The sequence below is a fragment of the Brienomyrus brachyistius genome, chromosome 4 (genome assembly GCF_023856365.1).
Source record: "Brienomyrus brachyistius isolate T26 chromosome 4, BBRACH_0.4, whole genome shotgun sequence".
Classification (NCBI taxonomy): Eukaryota; Metazoa; Chordata; class Actinopteri; order Osteoglossiformes; family Mormyridae; genus Brienomyrus; species Brienomyrus brachyistius.
In genome coordinates this window covers 2,924,792-2,940,568 of record NC_064536.1, presented here as the reverse complement: position 1 = coordinate 2,940,568, position 15,777 = coordinate 2,924,792, and the positions used below count along the sequence as shown (strand labels likewise).

Below are 15,777 nucleotides of genomic sequence, written 5' to 3'. Positions count from 1 at the left end.
TGGGCATGTGCGTTCCTCTACCTTTCAAAGTTGCAAAAACATTTCAAAAGTAGGTGGTAGAGAGCCAGACTATGCTGGTCCTTTTGTGGCAGATTTTGAACATAAAGTGAAACCACAAAAACGCCCAGAGAAATGGACAGTTGATGTTAAAACTAGCGCTGTGGAAGAAATGGGGATATTTAAAAAGAGACACTTTGAAATGAGATCAACTGCCCTGAAATAATGGCAACCCATATGGCGGTTGTTAACTGCCAGTCTGGTCTTGGGAACCTTCGGCAATTTCCACCACCCACATGGGACTGAAGGGGGTTGAATGGTGAGGCGGTGCCAATGACGGTGTCAACGCAGGGTGCATGTACCATGGTGATGCTGTGCTATTTGCAAAATATACATTTTGTGCAATTAAGATGTAAAGTAGCCTCCTGGAGAGTGCGAAGATTTTGTGTGCCAGAAAATTGATTGTTGATTGTGAATTTCCTGTCGGAAGATGCCTCCTTCACTTTTTGTGACTTGGCATAGGCTCGCGGTCGCGTTCTCTGTTGTCTTGGTGGACGTGCCTGGAGGAGGAGGTGCCTCGAGTGGTTGAGGGTCCGATCTGGAACTAAAGAGCTATTCCCTCTTTTATGCGGTCCAACACCACCCAATGTTACCGTCTGTCCGTGAGGACAAATGCATTTATGTAATTAGCTCGAGACTTCTGTTAGCACAAGCAGCCATCGACTCAGGCTGGAGATGAGATTTTTGATGGCTCCAGGCAAGGTGGATGGTTGAGCACAAATAGGCCTTGACTCCTTCCTGCATGATCTTTGACTCCAACGTCTTTATCTGCATGGTCTTAGACTCCAACCTCCTTATTATAAAGTCTTTGATTCCTTTCTCTGTAGATGCCTGATCCTTGACTCATTTCTCATTAGCTGCCTAATCCTTGACTCCTTCCTCCTTAGCTATATGGTCTTTGACTCCTTCTGCCTTAGGTACATGGTCATTCTCCTTCCTAGACCTGTCATCCTTGTCTTACATGGAATCCAGTTCAGCCATTATAAATAATTACTGGGTATGGTAGATGGAAGGATATTCACGTCTAGAATGTGCTTTCATATTACTCTTAAGAAAGGGGGCATGTGGTTTAGATGTTGGATGTTTTTCCTAAAGAGAAGGCATACATCCATATTATTGCAAGTAATTAAGGAAGCTGATCAGAAACCTTGGGTGTAACCTGATAATTCAGACAGACGTTCCTCTTTAACAGCTACACACTCCAAGGCTGCTGCAATGCACGTGGGCGTGCCGAGCGCCTAACCGGATAGAGAGAAATGTGTTTGCATCTTCCCTCTGTCTGTTTCCTGAGACCGGCTCCATTGTACAAGGCTTTCAGAAAGTGTCAGAGATCCAGAGCAGAGTCATCCTCTATCTCAGAGGCGGCTCATCGCACAGGCCCCTGAACACATGTCAGCGTAAGGCGTGTCTGTTTTGCAACATTGCTTTTTGAGAGCTATAATTTTCCAGACTTTGTTTGATTCAGAAATATGCCTGCCTTCACTGGTTAATAGAAGCAAATGCAGAACTGGCAGTGGAGTCTTTCTCGGGATGTAAAATGATGCAGTTTTGGATTGACAAACTATTACCTGTATGTACTTTCCGATCAATTTTAAAAACTGTATCTGTTAGCAGGTGCTAATACCCTCCAAACTTAGGTGGATTGTACTGAAGTCTTGCAGCAGGTCATCAAATCCTTATAAAGACATAATTTAAATCTCATTACCGTAATCCTCTCCTGGAGGATTTGGCTAGCGGGACACGCGCGCTCACGTCAGCAGGACTGTATAGGGCTGTTCCGTAAGTCGGCAGGATTTTATGGTGATCTTTTTCTCCAGTTATCCGATGGAGTTGTTTACTACACACCCTTTCGGTGTGAGGATGGCGGTCCCCAGGCTCGTGTTGGCTGCGCTCTCCGCATGTCACAGCTACTTGGGGGGGGGGGGGGGGTACCGTGATGTGCTGGCCAAGTGTGACCAAACTTAGCTTCTCTGGGACAGGGGATGGATCAAAATAATAATAATAATATAAAGCGTTGTGAAGAGCCCCCCATCCTCACACCTTTAATAATGTTTTCTCAGACACCTCAGCCCGCACCCATACCCACCTTGTGGCATGGTGCCCCTCCCCCCTCTCCATGACACTCTATCAGCATAAATCACTCCCCAAATACGTCACCCTGCCCCCCCAAAGAGTGATTTCTACCTTGGCCCCTGCTCCCTTGCCGGACCGCCAAGTGCCCGCCTCTGATAAATGGTCATTTCAGTGCCACTCCTCGATTAGACAGGGTTTCCTTGGCGTACGGCAAGGGGGCACGTTGATAAAGTGGGCCCCCGGCCCATCGGCTGCAATGCTTCAAAGTGATAAAGTTGCACTGTTTTCAGCTTGGTTCAGAGTAACACTCGGTCATCGCACACCCTCCCCCACATGAAACTTTTGGTCTGCATCCCGCTCGTGGACGCTGAATGGCCGTCAGCCAGCTATTCTGTCTTCAAGATAACCCATAACACATATGGGGCGTGATCTCTGCTTGATGGACTTCATCTACGGTGTGGAAAGGTGGCCTTTGTGACATGTTGTATGGGGACAGGACCGGGCAGGTGGCATTTAGCGCACGGTCGCATCGAACCAGAGATGTTCCCATGAAGGTTATTAGCATAGCGGAATACAATAACCCCTAAACACATTATGTAAATGGAGCAATTTAATTATAATTGCACTGGCGTTGCATCAGGAATATTCACGCATGTCATATTGGGCCAAGCGCTATCAAATTACAAAGTCATAAGCCATCTTACCATTTCCTGGATATTAAAAACCACAATCTAATTTACAACAGCACATAATTCCATAATTCTAGAGCATGAACCAGTACTTCAATGCGCTCTATCTTTGAGCTTAAACATCGCTTGAAAATATTGTTACAATCCCATGTGCACCCTGGCCTTGAGCTGACTGGGATTGGCTCCAGACCCCAACCCTTGTTCCTCCCCAGGATAAGTGGTTAGAAAATGGATGCAATGTTGTTTTGAATACAGTTAAAAAATACAGTGAACAGTATTCACTGACTGATCACCCAAAAATAAAGTCTCCATCTCTTTTGAAATCCTTAAATTTAACTGGTATTCAACTGTATTTTCCCCCCATTTTTAAAAACTAATTTGATGAAGAATCTCAGCAGTGTTATGGGGGGGGGGGGTAGTACAGGACTACCCACAATGCATCTGGCAGCTGTGATGAAATAGCCCTTGCTGGTGAGGGGCAGATTGAATTCTTTCCCGTGCCTGACCAGAAAGTTCCAGCGGGCAAATGTTAGACACCTTCCGCTGTGCCCTGCCAACTGCAATCCTCCTCTGATGGATAGAGGGACGGGCAGACTTAATTAGCCATGAAAGACACAGAACCCCACGGAAGGAAGGAAACAATGAAAGATAGCAAGCAGGCACAGGGTGACAGTTGCTGTAAACCGTGATTGCTGGGGGCCCCCAGAGTAAATGACAGGCCATGGATGGTCCGGGGTCCCGGTGTGTGTAGACAGGCAGTTGTTTGTGCTGTCTAGAGTCTTGAGCAGTGTCGCCGCCCCTCAGGAACGCTAAGGCGGTGCGTGCTCCAGGTTAATGCCACCCTGTCTCGTTCCATCACAAGTGCAACCGGTAACCAGTGATGTTTCATTTATTTTATTTTTTCAAAATGCTGGAATACGAACAGATTTTTCTCATTAAATAAACGGCAATGCTCAGCTAATCTGTGTAAAAACACAAGGGTGTATTGTGTACTTGGGTGACTGGGCAGCCTCCCATCTTCTTTTGCCGAGAAGGTTAATCGGAGCAAATTGCCACTCTTTTGGTGTGGACCACCCTCCATGCCTCGGATCAATTTAAATACACGGTGGAAATGAGGCTTCTTCGGTCGGGAAGAATCACTGCACCAGCATGACCAGACCAGGGGTTTAGGAGGCGTTTGACAAGACTTACTAGTTTGGGGTTGAGTTTGGTGTCGAGTTTGGGGTCAAGTGGGTGGGGAAAGGTGCACGAGTCGATCATGGCTGTCATTCTCGCTACTACTAATCTGCATTCACACCTGAAAACTTGGTTTCAGAACTTTGGGAAGGAATACTGTCTTTATCTAAAGTATCTCTAAAGATACTTGCCAACCTGATTATAGATCCCAATATATTGACATGTAGGATGTATAGCTTGTACTTGACATAACATCCAATGGTCTAGGTGCATCAGATAAAGCTCTCATGACGCTCCTCTCACAGGAAGTAGGGTGTCCTCAAGTACCACAAGCCACCTCCTCCATAGTGTGACTCTGCCAATTGCCCCCATAACAAGTTCTCAATTCATTCCAAAGTGCTTTGAAGTTCCAAACCTGAAGATAAGATCTTTCCTTTAAGTGCAGGGTCATTATCTGCATAGTAACAACTCAAGACATTCATGTCATCAGTCACTGCTATTGGAATATTGGCATTTCCCCAAGGGCAGGATCTGATTGGTTGTTGATCTGAAGGCTTTGCCGATTTGCTAGCTCAGAATCGGCTGCCTGTGCTTCTAGAACATAAATATCTCCTCCATAGCTTCTGTGAATGGTTGTTAACCTGTCGCAATGACGACCAACCATGAATTTGCGTAATAGCGTTAAATAGCCCTTCAGCTGAACCTGTGGAGTGTTGTGATATGTTTAAATATAGCTGTAGTGGAAAGTATACAGCTGTAAAGATCTTCATTACTGAGCTCTTCTTAACGCAGTCCTGGCCACCGACTGGCCGGTGACCTGCTTCTTATTGCCGTTTGGTCTTTGGGGACAAGCTGCGGATGAATGCAGCTTGAAGTTCAGGCTACTCGCAAGGTGATAATTACGGAGCACACGGTCTCCTCAAAGGCTATTAAGCCTGGCTGTCTCCTAAAAAAGCTCTGCTTTCTACGGCAATTACCAAGGGCCGGACTTAATATTACCACACTCCCACTGCCTTCGGGGGGCTTTTGGGTTTTTTATTCTTTTCTCTCCTCCTCCTTTCGTGTGAGAGCACCTTAGTCCAGCCCAAAGGTTCCTGATAATCACAAAGGAAGAAGCTTACTGTCAACATCCCTGTCATCAGCGTCCTCAGAAATAGCAATTTATGCTGTGGACAGGCAGCGCCATTAATGAAAAGCTTTTTGTAACTGAACACGATTTTGGGATGTCACGGCACAGGCTGCGGAGGCATTCTCCGGGCACATTTACCAGGGTCTTGTCTCCGTGGCGATACCAAATCAGTAATCGGTCATTCTTTAATACATATTCCATAGTTGTCTCCTTCATTCAGAATGTTGGAAATATGATTTGTGTTGGTTGATCTTGTGGCAAACAGTGCATCTGAATAAATGTAAATACTCTGTAAATACTCGTATCACCATGTAGCATGTCTGGCTTGACCTGCCAGGACCAGAATACAGCCCATTTGGCTGTACGCACAGGATTATGGGTAAAAGGGACTGGTGGCTGAAGAGAATCTTATTTTCTGTCCTTACCCCTTCTGTCCATGTCCAGTGTCTGGTTTATGAGTGAAACATAGCAATCTCAGAAATGTATTAATAAAACTGGGTAAAACGTGTGTTTTTGTGCAGATAACACTTGTTTTGTTAGTCATGGTTTGGTAGCTATCTGCCTTCCATGACCTCGGCGTGAACTGCGCGGTCAATGCGGAAATTAACTCCCGTCCAGGACACCCCGCGTGTCAGGGTCTGAGATGTATGACGGCGGCAGAAGCGGCTTTGGTGATGGGATTTGGCTGCCTCCCAGAGACGATGCACTTTTGACGGATGCTGCTCTGTGCCTGACTCCCCCCCCGCAGGTGTTTACAGTTTTCGGGATTTATGTACGGCTCTGTGGAAGTATTAAAGTAGTTGATGTAGTTTTAAGAAGATTGATCTGGCTGCATGTATCCACACATCAAACAAAGCTTCCGTGGATGGATCACTTGTCTTGTCGTAAAATCTGCTTATTTTACCCATGTTTTACCCATGCTAAATGCAGGACTGCCTTTGGGAAAAAAATATGAAAACCTTTAATCCCTTATGACAATCAAAGGTCACACTGTGTTACCAAGGTTTTATTATGCTTCCTAACAACCTGACCACAGTATATTTGGACCTCGAAAACATTGATTTGTGTTTAAGAGTGGCTGGAATAAAATACAGTTTACCACTTTGAAGGAGAGACTGCCTTGGTGTTGATTGAACTGGAGTACCAGAAACTGCCCATAGTGTACGTGCCTCGCGAGGAAGCAGCACCCCCTGCAGGCTGTGTGAAGACTCCAGGGTTACAGTGACCCTACTATACTGGGTAAACACATATGGAACATGGATGGATGGAGAAAGATGGTCGGCTCCAGTTAGCCTTAGTACCCCTCTTCAAAATGTTTTTAGTAAATTTATACGCATATCCACACTGTCTAATGAAAGATTCCAACTTTTTAGTATAGACATTCTTCTCTGTCTACTGATGGCGTTTGGCATCTAATTAACTAATTAAAAGATGTTAGATGAAATTGTCTATTCAACTAGCATTTCTTTTTACTAGTTAACATTCGTATTCATGATGGTCGTTTGTATGGATTATTTTGTATCGCTAATTTTACTTGATAGCTAGATAGGTCGCTAGCTAACATCATTACTAATTTGGAATATGAAACCGGATTAGTTTATTTCTTGTTGACCTGGACATATTTGCCTCACTGACAACAATCAACATACGGCGATTTAATGGATAGGTTTCTTGACAGTGCTAAGGTGTTTACGTTATGTTTTGTAAAGTAGTTTCTGAGACAATGTATTTTTCAGAGATACGTGCTTTTGATTGGACAGCAACAATATATACTTTTACCTTTGCTACAGTCCAGAGCTATGAGTAGGCCAGAATGAATTTTGCCGCTAGGTGTAATATTGTGAACAGACCTGGAAAATGAGTCCCACTATCCTATTAGAATACACTGAGAATTTGCTGACAGTGACGCTGAGAATAACATACAATATAACAGTAGGTTGCGGAGGGTTTCAGTTCCATAGCCGGAGGGTGGTAATTGGTTTCCTCTCCCCTCAAACTCCTATTTTGCATGAGCTCAGTCTGACCGGTGGTTTTGCTCCTGGTGCATTGTGAGTATGGATGGCTGAAGGGCAATCGGCATGTGTCACACTCGGGCCTGGGGCACTGTGTTCCTGACAGGGATTGGGATATAAAGCCTGCCTGGGTAGAATATCTAATCAAAATGTATATGTTAGTTCTTTCTGTCTGCTTTGTAACTCCTTCTTCTATTTGATGTGGTATATTTTCAATTTATCCTTTATGAAATTGTGTCGAGAGCATTTTGATCTTGGACTCCCAAGAAAAAACGGCGTCCGCTGCACAGGAGCGTCTTGAGAGACCGAACGGCCTCCCTCTGAACTGCCGCTTTCCCTTCCCCGCGTCTCCACAGACCTCTCTGAGAAGAAGAGCGACCTGCGCGTGTGTGATGACTCCACATGTCGGTACGGGGGCAGCTGCCGGGACGATGGGGCTGACCTGAAGTGTGTTTGTCATTTTCAGGTATGTACACCGCTCTGGGGGGGTGTTATGGCTAAGGCATTCCTAACTTGGCATGAGGGCATCCTACACACAAATCCTTTTTGTTTGCTTTGCCTGTCAGGCTGAGATGAGCTCCCAGACTGCACTGCGTTGTAAGCTAGCATGCTACATTTGGTCGCACGGCTCTTCTGAAGTAGAGGTCTCTATGTGAATCACAGAGGCCCTTTCATTCCTGGCTTCTAGACAGCTTGATATATGCCAGGAAAACAGAGGAATTCAATTGTGGCTGCTTTTACAAAACATAACCTGACAGCCATATAAGATGGAAAAATATTTGTTTGCCCTGCCCAGGAAAATTAGGCAGAAACACACCAGTACATAGACAAAATTTACACAGCATTTCTGCAGGAATTAGTGGTTTAATCATATATTGTTTTATATATTCCCATGCTCCGCAAATATTTTTAAAAGCAGACTGTTGTCTCTAGGATCTGTCTGCATTTAAAATATAATCTCCAAAATTAACATTCACACAGAATGTTCTCTGCTATATCATTTCACATTAAATGGCCAATAATGAATACAGCTGATCTGAATTATTATAATACTACCATGCTGTGACTAACACCACAAGCACCTTCCGTAATTAACGGTAATTGCTTGCGGTTTAAGTGTTCAGTCGGCTTTAGTAAATTCTGTAAATTTAGTAAATTCATTCTATGTAGCCCGAATAGGTAAAATATAATGATAATGTCACGGTTTTACATTTATAAGAGTTTATAAAGATGAATTAAAAACAGGCATTTTGGTAATTATTTCCAGACAGGGGTATGTATTTAAAATCCTTCATAGGCACCTGGAAAGTTAGTCATGTTTGGTGTTAATGGTCTCATTATGCCGTGTGACGAGAAGCTCGGTGATCTCGCAAGGTCATATTACGACGTTCACTGAAAGCCATAGATTTGGAGATGATAGCATGCTTGTGGTTATTCTATCATGGCAGTATCAGGAAATGAGGAGCCAGTCCGGCTTCCTGCGAACCGTCGATGTACGGACAATTCTCCTTATGTCGTTATTTTGCTGTTGTGGTAGCAGGAGGTGAAGAAGACTTCTGTCTCTTTTTCTGCAGGAAGGCTGGGTTTGTAATGGGGATTTGCTTGCGTAGTGAGGAGCATGTAAGCTAGAGTGATCATCTTGGCTTTCGAGGACAGGAATACAACAGTATCATAAGTGCTAGTTTGAAGGAGCCTCCTGACCTCGAGCAGACCTCTGATGTCCCCGCTTCCTAAATGAATTCGGAATGTTAGTCCATTGTAGTAAATTCCGTAATTTGAAAATATGGCCACAGTTTCATTCCTGGTTTTTCAATATACATGTATTTTTATTAAACTGAATTCACTTGTCGTCTGAAGTGACTTTGCGTGCATGAAAGTATATCGCCTGTATGTGGATTTTGAAGTATTTCAGAACAGAATAAGAGTTCGGTGCTGGGCTTGCATTTGTAGAGGGGCCTTGATCTGGAACATTCCGCGCCCGTCAGTTGTGAGTTTTCTGATACTCGTTGCCGGAGTGACAGGCTGGTGACCCGTGCAGCCTTTATTTCAGAAGAGTCGCATCAGATTGGTAAAGCCAACTGAATGCTTGATGCAGTATAGCCAAATATAGAAGACATTTTAAAATGATGCCTTCCTGCATTTCCATTTATCCAGTCCTGCTTTTTGTGATATTATTAAGGGTCCAAAGCACGAAGTGTTATGGAACCTTATTGTTATTATTATTATTATCCATCCATCCATCCATCCATCCATTTTCCAAACCGCTTATCCTACTGGGTCGCGGGGGGTTCGGAGCCTATACCGGAAGCAATGGGCACGAGGCAGGGAACGACCCAGGATGGGGGGCCAGCCCATCGCAGGGCACATTCACACACACATGCAATTTAGTAACTCCAATTAGCCTCAGCATGTTTTTGGACTGTGGGGGGAAACTCCACACACATGTGACCCAGGCGGAGACTCGAACCCGGGTCCCAGAGGTGTGAGGCAACAGTGCTAACCACTGCACCACCATGCCGCCCCTATTATTATTATTATTATTATTATTATTATTATTATTATTATTATTATTATTATTATTATTATTATTATTATTATTATTATTCCTAGCTGTAATGGCAGCAGCAACAGAACTCCAAGGGGATAATTAATGGGGACTGAATGGCATTCAGGATTTTCCATGCTAAGAATATTACCTGTTTAGCTATGCAGGATTATTTACAATCAGCTCATAATGCAGATATATCTCTAATACACATTTAAATTTGCCGAGGGACACCGCATCGCTTTAAGAAATGCTGGTTTGGAGGAATTAACCCACCATTTCCCCCAATCTGAGCTGCATGTCACTCATCAGTGCTCCTCACTTCAGTTGCAAATGGCATTTTTTCATGTGTGCATAATTACCCGTCTTAGAATATCATTCTCTACCACTGTGTGAAAATATCTCTGCCTTTCTGCAGCCGATTTCCCAATTCTAAGTTCTAAGGGACTCGGAACTAAGCTCATTGAAAACTGACAAAGAAAATGACCTCCTTTTGCAAGCTATAAAGCTAGTTTTAGGTTTTGGTCTCATATGACAGGTCTGTTGGCAGGCAGGAGGGAATTTTACACAGAGCACATCCCGTGTCAGTCACGCGTCTTGTATGATGCAACCAGGTACACTAAGATGTGATCAAAGGTTCACGCCAGACTGAGTGCCCAGTGGATGTCTCTGCCTGCAGTGCAACACTAGGGGCAGCAGGTATCATTGTGGTTAAGGATGCAACCAAAGATTTCTGCTCAAAGCCCTTAATGGTGCATTGCTGTATGTAAGGTAAAAATAGAGACCTTTTTGTAATTTTCTTTTGATAGAAGCAACAGCTAAGCAAGTGTAATGTGTGAGGGGTCACATCTAGTGAAAACACTTAGTTCAGGGGCAGTTACCATGTCAGTAGCACTGTTGTTAGCATCACTAGCGCAAAATGCTGGTTAGCATCATTCGTACGGGGTACAGTTAATATTGCTAGCACAAGGAGTATCATTACCAGTGCTGGATGTCTGTTAGTTTCGCTAGCATAGGGTGTTGTTTAGCGTAGCTTGCGCAGGTCATAGGTTAACACTGAGTGTCTGTTAGCATCGCTATTGCTAGGTGTCGATTAGGAAAAAGGTCGAAAAGATTTACGTTGCGTAGTGTAGTAGTGTTAGCTGTTATCCACAAAATGCTATAGTAATTTATTTAAGCATTTTGTGCCTGTCAAGTTTTCTCGCAAAAATGAGAGTATGATTCCCTCAGAGGATGAGCATGTATAGACTGCAGGGTTGTTATAATTCCGGTTTTATGTGGACTTTTTAAATGAGCGACTAACCAGGAGGTCGAACAGAGCTTCTCTTCACAAGAAGCTCTCATAAAACGGAGCTGGGCAGGTTTTTTTCGGCCAAGACGACCGGTAACGCCATGCTGGTTTCTTTGTCCCCCCCCCCCCCCCCAGTGCCACAAGAGCTACATCCCTGTGTGCGGCTCCAACGGAGACACGTACCAGAACGAGTGCTATCTGCGGCAAGCCGCGTGCAAGCAGCAGGGACACATCTCGGTGGTGTCAGACGGACCCTGCTTCCCCGGTGAGGCCACCGTCTTCCTACGCTTAGCACGTCAAATATCATCTACCCCCCCCCCCACCCCCCTGTCCCCCCAAAAAAATAATAATAATAACCCCATGATTTTTCGGTTAACGGGGTTGTCACAGCAAGATAAATTAGCATTATCTACTGATTTCATTGAGTTTTCACTACTTAATTGCCCTGTAAAAATGTGATAAAGAAGGTTATTCGTAAGAATCAATTAATCTGTCATAAACAAGCCCATAATATCCCATTTTCTATGTTATCAGGTTTCTCCAGAACTCCTCTTATGTGATTCAAGTTAATTAATATATTGAACTTCTTGTTATTTGTGAAGTAATTATTAGGTTTTGATTACTATTCGGTCATTCGGAAGGTCCAGGTATCCATAGCAATGGGCTATAAAACCCAAATACTCGAAAGTAATGTCATGGACGGTCCCGAGAAATCTGTTCATCATTCTGGACAACATTGTCAGTGGCGCAGGTAATAATTATAAAAAATGACACAAGTCTTGAGGGAATTTGGTCAGAAGTCTTCTTGGGGCAACACTGTCTATTCCTGGAAATATCATACATTTGTTCTGTAAGGCAGTAAATTCCCTATGGTGTCGCTGTTAAAATGTGATTGTAAGTCAGGAGTCAGTGCCACACACTTATGAGAATAGCCTGGGCACAAGGAAGGTCCCTATCTGCTTCTCACTCGTTTGAGGAAGCTTTGGATTTAATTTCCCATTAAACTAAAGGAATGCAACACCGAGCATCGGTCCCACCACTGGCTGGAGACACATCCAACCATTAAAAAAAGATAAAAGCTCTGTGCGGTGGGGTAAAAAGGGCCTAACGCTAATATTTATGGGACTTCGTGTGAGCCAAAACAAGCACGTTGCTTCCTCACGCCTCAGCCCACCTCAGAGGACGTCTGGGAGATGGTCACACCTGGTCCATTGCCCATTTGAGGCATTATGGAAACCTCTGGGGACTCTGAGATCTGCATACCGTGTGTGGCTGGGCTTAGCCAGAGCCATCGACTGACTTTCTCTCGATCCCTCTTGCAGATAACGGATCCGGCTCGGGAGAAGGAGGTAGGTTGCCCTGTCTTCGTCGCCGTCCTCTCTTAACACGACCACGTCGATAAACAGAAGGGCCGTCTAGAGGTTGGACGCAGGCGCGTGCCGGTTAGCGTGTTCAGCTTTACTGGCCCGTTAGCTGTGCCTAGGTGCTCGTGTTTGCTTTCACGGCTATCAATTGTGACAGCTTCAGTATTAACGGGCCATGCCTGAATGATAACATCCCCGCAATACAATGGACCTGGAACACACTGTTTGCCGGCAATCACCAGAATAAGGAAAGGACTGCAGACATACAGAGTCTCCTGTTAATGCTCGCTTATAAGTTCCGTTAAGGGGAAAGCAGATATTAGAATAATCTAATTCCCGTCCCACCACCTGCATGACAAAAACTCCCTCTAGCTGGAATTTGATTACTCTGCCATGAGTAATAATAGGCTTTTAGTAGGCCATTTCCTGAAATACCAGCCTCCATGGCACAAGGCTTGCTTATCAGAAGGCCTATTCAAAAACAACACTGGCAACCCTCCCCCTCTGGCCAGTGTTTACTGCGGCTGCAAGGTTAGGTTATCCTTAATGAAGACCCCCCCCCCCCCCCCCCCCCGAATTCTGTCAGCCATCAGAGGAGACATCAAATGATTTGGCTGCTATTTGGCTTTGATGGATCTGACTTGAGTCTGTAATAAATGTAAAATGTTGAATTTACATCCATATATTTTCACTTTGGTCCGGTGCAGACGTCTTCTAAACTGCAGGCCAGCATGTGCACTTTTCTATATTAATTCTTGATAGATCTGCGTTTAAATCTAGCATACATGAAATAGACAAGCACACTGTCATTACGGAGGCAGTTTTCCTCAGGCCGGAGCTGCGATCCACAGCGTCCATGCTACACACCCCTCTAGTCTGAGTGGTCATCGGTTCCGGTTCTATATTAGAATGTGTTCATCCTGCACTTTCCAAACGAACCAACTGGATCTTTAGATTGCATTGCATCTCCTTGAGGATGAACGTCCAAGTTCTGGGTTTCAAGTAATTGGGTTTTTGGGAACTGGGCTGGTGATGATATTCATACTGCTGATTAACGGCTGCTAGTTGTAGTTTGTTGACATGCGTGTGAGGATTGTATCCTGTTCCTTCTGCAGGGAACTGATTAATTTCATTCAGTAAATACCCATTAAAGCCGGTTAGTTTGCTTGTAGTGCGGTTTAGACCCAACAGATGTCCTGTTGTTTCTGCATTGAACGTGACTGATTTCAGATCGCTTGGCAACAGGTTGGCAGCCCAGGTGCCTTCTGCCCGGTGTGGCCCGGTTTGCTTTGGGGTTTGTAGGCATCAGGGGAGCCCAGGTGCATTGTGGGAGTGCAGGTGGCGGGTGGAAGACTGCCGTGCTGGCTTAGGGGATGAGCCAGCTCGCTACATGCAGATTTTCATCAGATGGGCACACACTGCGAGTGGCTGATGAGCAGAGCTGTGCAGTGGGTGACGGTGTGTGTATGCCTGGTCTGTGCTCCTGTGTGAAATCTGTGTTTAGGTGCAGTCCTGAGTCATTCCGGTAGGATTTTAAATGGATACGTCTGCTATTGTGAGCCGCGTAAGCAGTACGTAGCTGCCATGATGCTTGATTGAGCTGCGAGGACAGGGGCGGCACCAGCTGTGAGTCCCTGTCAGCGGTAACAGTGGAAAGCAGCGCAACAAATGGGGCGGAGCCCTGAGGCAAGGGAGTCGTGAGGGGCGGCGGTGGCGACCGAGCAAACTGCACAATTTGGACATTTTTATGATGGATTAGCATGTTAGCGGGTTCACCAGGCCTGAAAGTATGAGGCTCTCTGTTCGTATCCCTGCTGATCCCAGTCTGTGTCTCAAAAAGGTTCAGGCTCCGTAACGTGAAGGATTCGGGGTATGAATGAGAAAGGTACCGAAAATTCAAGCGAAACAGTCAACACTTCCGATCGGGTGGTTTGGCGGGAAAGAAGGGTGATAGTTCAGCAGTAGCATGTGATTGGAGACCAACGTTTGGGTGTCTGACTTCCTGTCTGGGGTGTCACTCGCCTCCTGTCCCATTCTTCCTGGGATCCGCCCCCAGGTCACCTGGACTGGATAAGCGGCAGTGGAAGATGCCTTGATGGGTTATGGGTAGCTGCACGCATTGTCAGTCTCCAGCTTCTTGCTCGCCTGTCATTCTTCATGTACGGCACGTACACAGAGAGCAGCGTCGGACACAGGAACAGTCACGACCGGCCAATCGAATGCCTTTCTTTCCGCCATCCATCGACAGAGGCAACAGTGATTTAAAGGCCAATGTGTGAAATTGACAGCCAATCCATGCGCCTCCACCGTGAATGTCTCATTACAATTCCACTGACTGCACGCTGTACAGCAAGCTGTGACCATTACAACTGGTTTTGTTTCTTGTTTCTTTCTTTAAACATCGAACATGACGTACGGTGTCAAAAGCTTACCCATCAAACACTTGGACTGCTGTTACACGGAGACTGTTCTGGCTTAAATTCACAGGGTTTGCAGTCATCAGTGTCGTAACCTCCAAACAGCAAACGATCGGCATCTGAATATATAACCGTCTGACCGGCAAAGAGTCTGAAACCACAATAAGCCTGCCTCACCTCAAGTGAAGCGGTGATTAAAGTTGGTTACTGAAGGATAAATCTTTCAGATACAAACTGGTGATCAGAGATCGAAGTATCTGCCTGTTCCTCATTCTGTCTAGATGTCCCTGGCAGGGGGCGTAGCTAGAAAGTCTAGGCCCCCTTTTCAGAATGTCACCTTGGGCCCCTTTTTCTGCTAGGATAACAACGCCCTTACTGCACCCCCTACTCCGAGGCCTGTTTAGCCACACCGCACGTGGTTCGCTTGCCGCGTGACATCACATCCCTCGCGCTAATCTGCATCTCATTATGGACAGGACGCCTTGCAGACTCCTGCTCATTAATGGACGAGGTGTTTACGGCTCACGTTTAACCTAATTACCGCTGAGGCTCGTGTCTTCGCCCCTGCTGCGGGGGCCTGTCTGGCCTCGTGCAGATTTTACGGCCCCCGTCTGTCCCGACTCAGGTTTCATGCAGGAATGCAGTCCGTTCACCCCCTTCTGCCCCACGGGGTCGTCGGCACGTTCCGGCACAATCTCCCCTCCATGATCGACAGACGCTAGAGTTACCAATCAGAAGACACGAAAGATAAACTGGCTGCTCACTTCAGCATTCGACCTGGGCGGGGCAGTAAGATAATGAAATCGCTACTTTGCTTTCTGTGTAAATAAGGCTCTGTTTGAATAAGACTCTCTGTCGCTGAAGACAGCCGGCTTCAGCGTGTGCATCTTACCAGATCTGACAGGCCAAGTGAGTATTACCGATATGTAAGGGAAACAAAAAAAGCCCGTTTTGGACATGCAGTGATTGCCCTTCTTGGATGAAAAGTAATTTCAACTATGCAGTGACCTACAGAAGACTTCCC

At 45.5% G+C, this 15,777-nt stretch overlaps 1 protein-coding gene across 1 annotated transcript in view; it reads left to right on the top strand.

Annotated features, from left to right (window-relative positions):
• tmeff1a (transmembrane protein with EGF-like and two follistatin-like domains 1a) overlaps positions 1-15,777 on the top strand; it is a 57,460-nt gene that overhangs the window by 26,812 nt on the left and 14,871 nt on the right. The window contains exons 3-5 of the mRNA XM_049011853.1: positions 7,493-7,602; positions 11,108-11,237; positions 12,295-12,321. Coding sequence (XP_048867810.1) covers positions 7,493-7,602; positions 11,108-11,237; positions 12,295-12,321 — 267 coding nt within the window. The remainder of the gene's footprint in view (positions 1-7,492; positions 7,603-11,107; positions 11,238-12,294; positions 12,322-15,777) is intronic.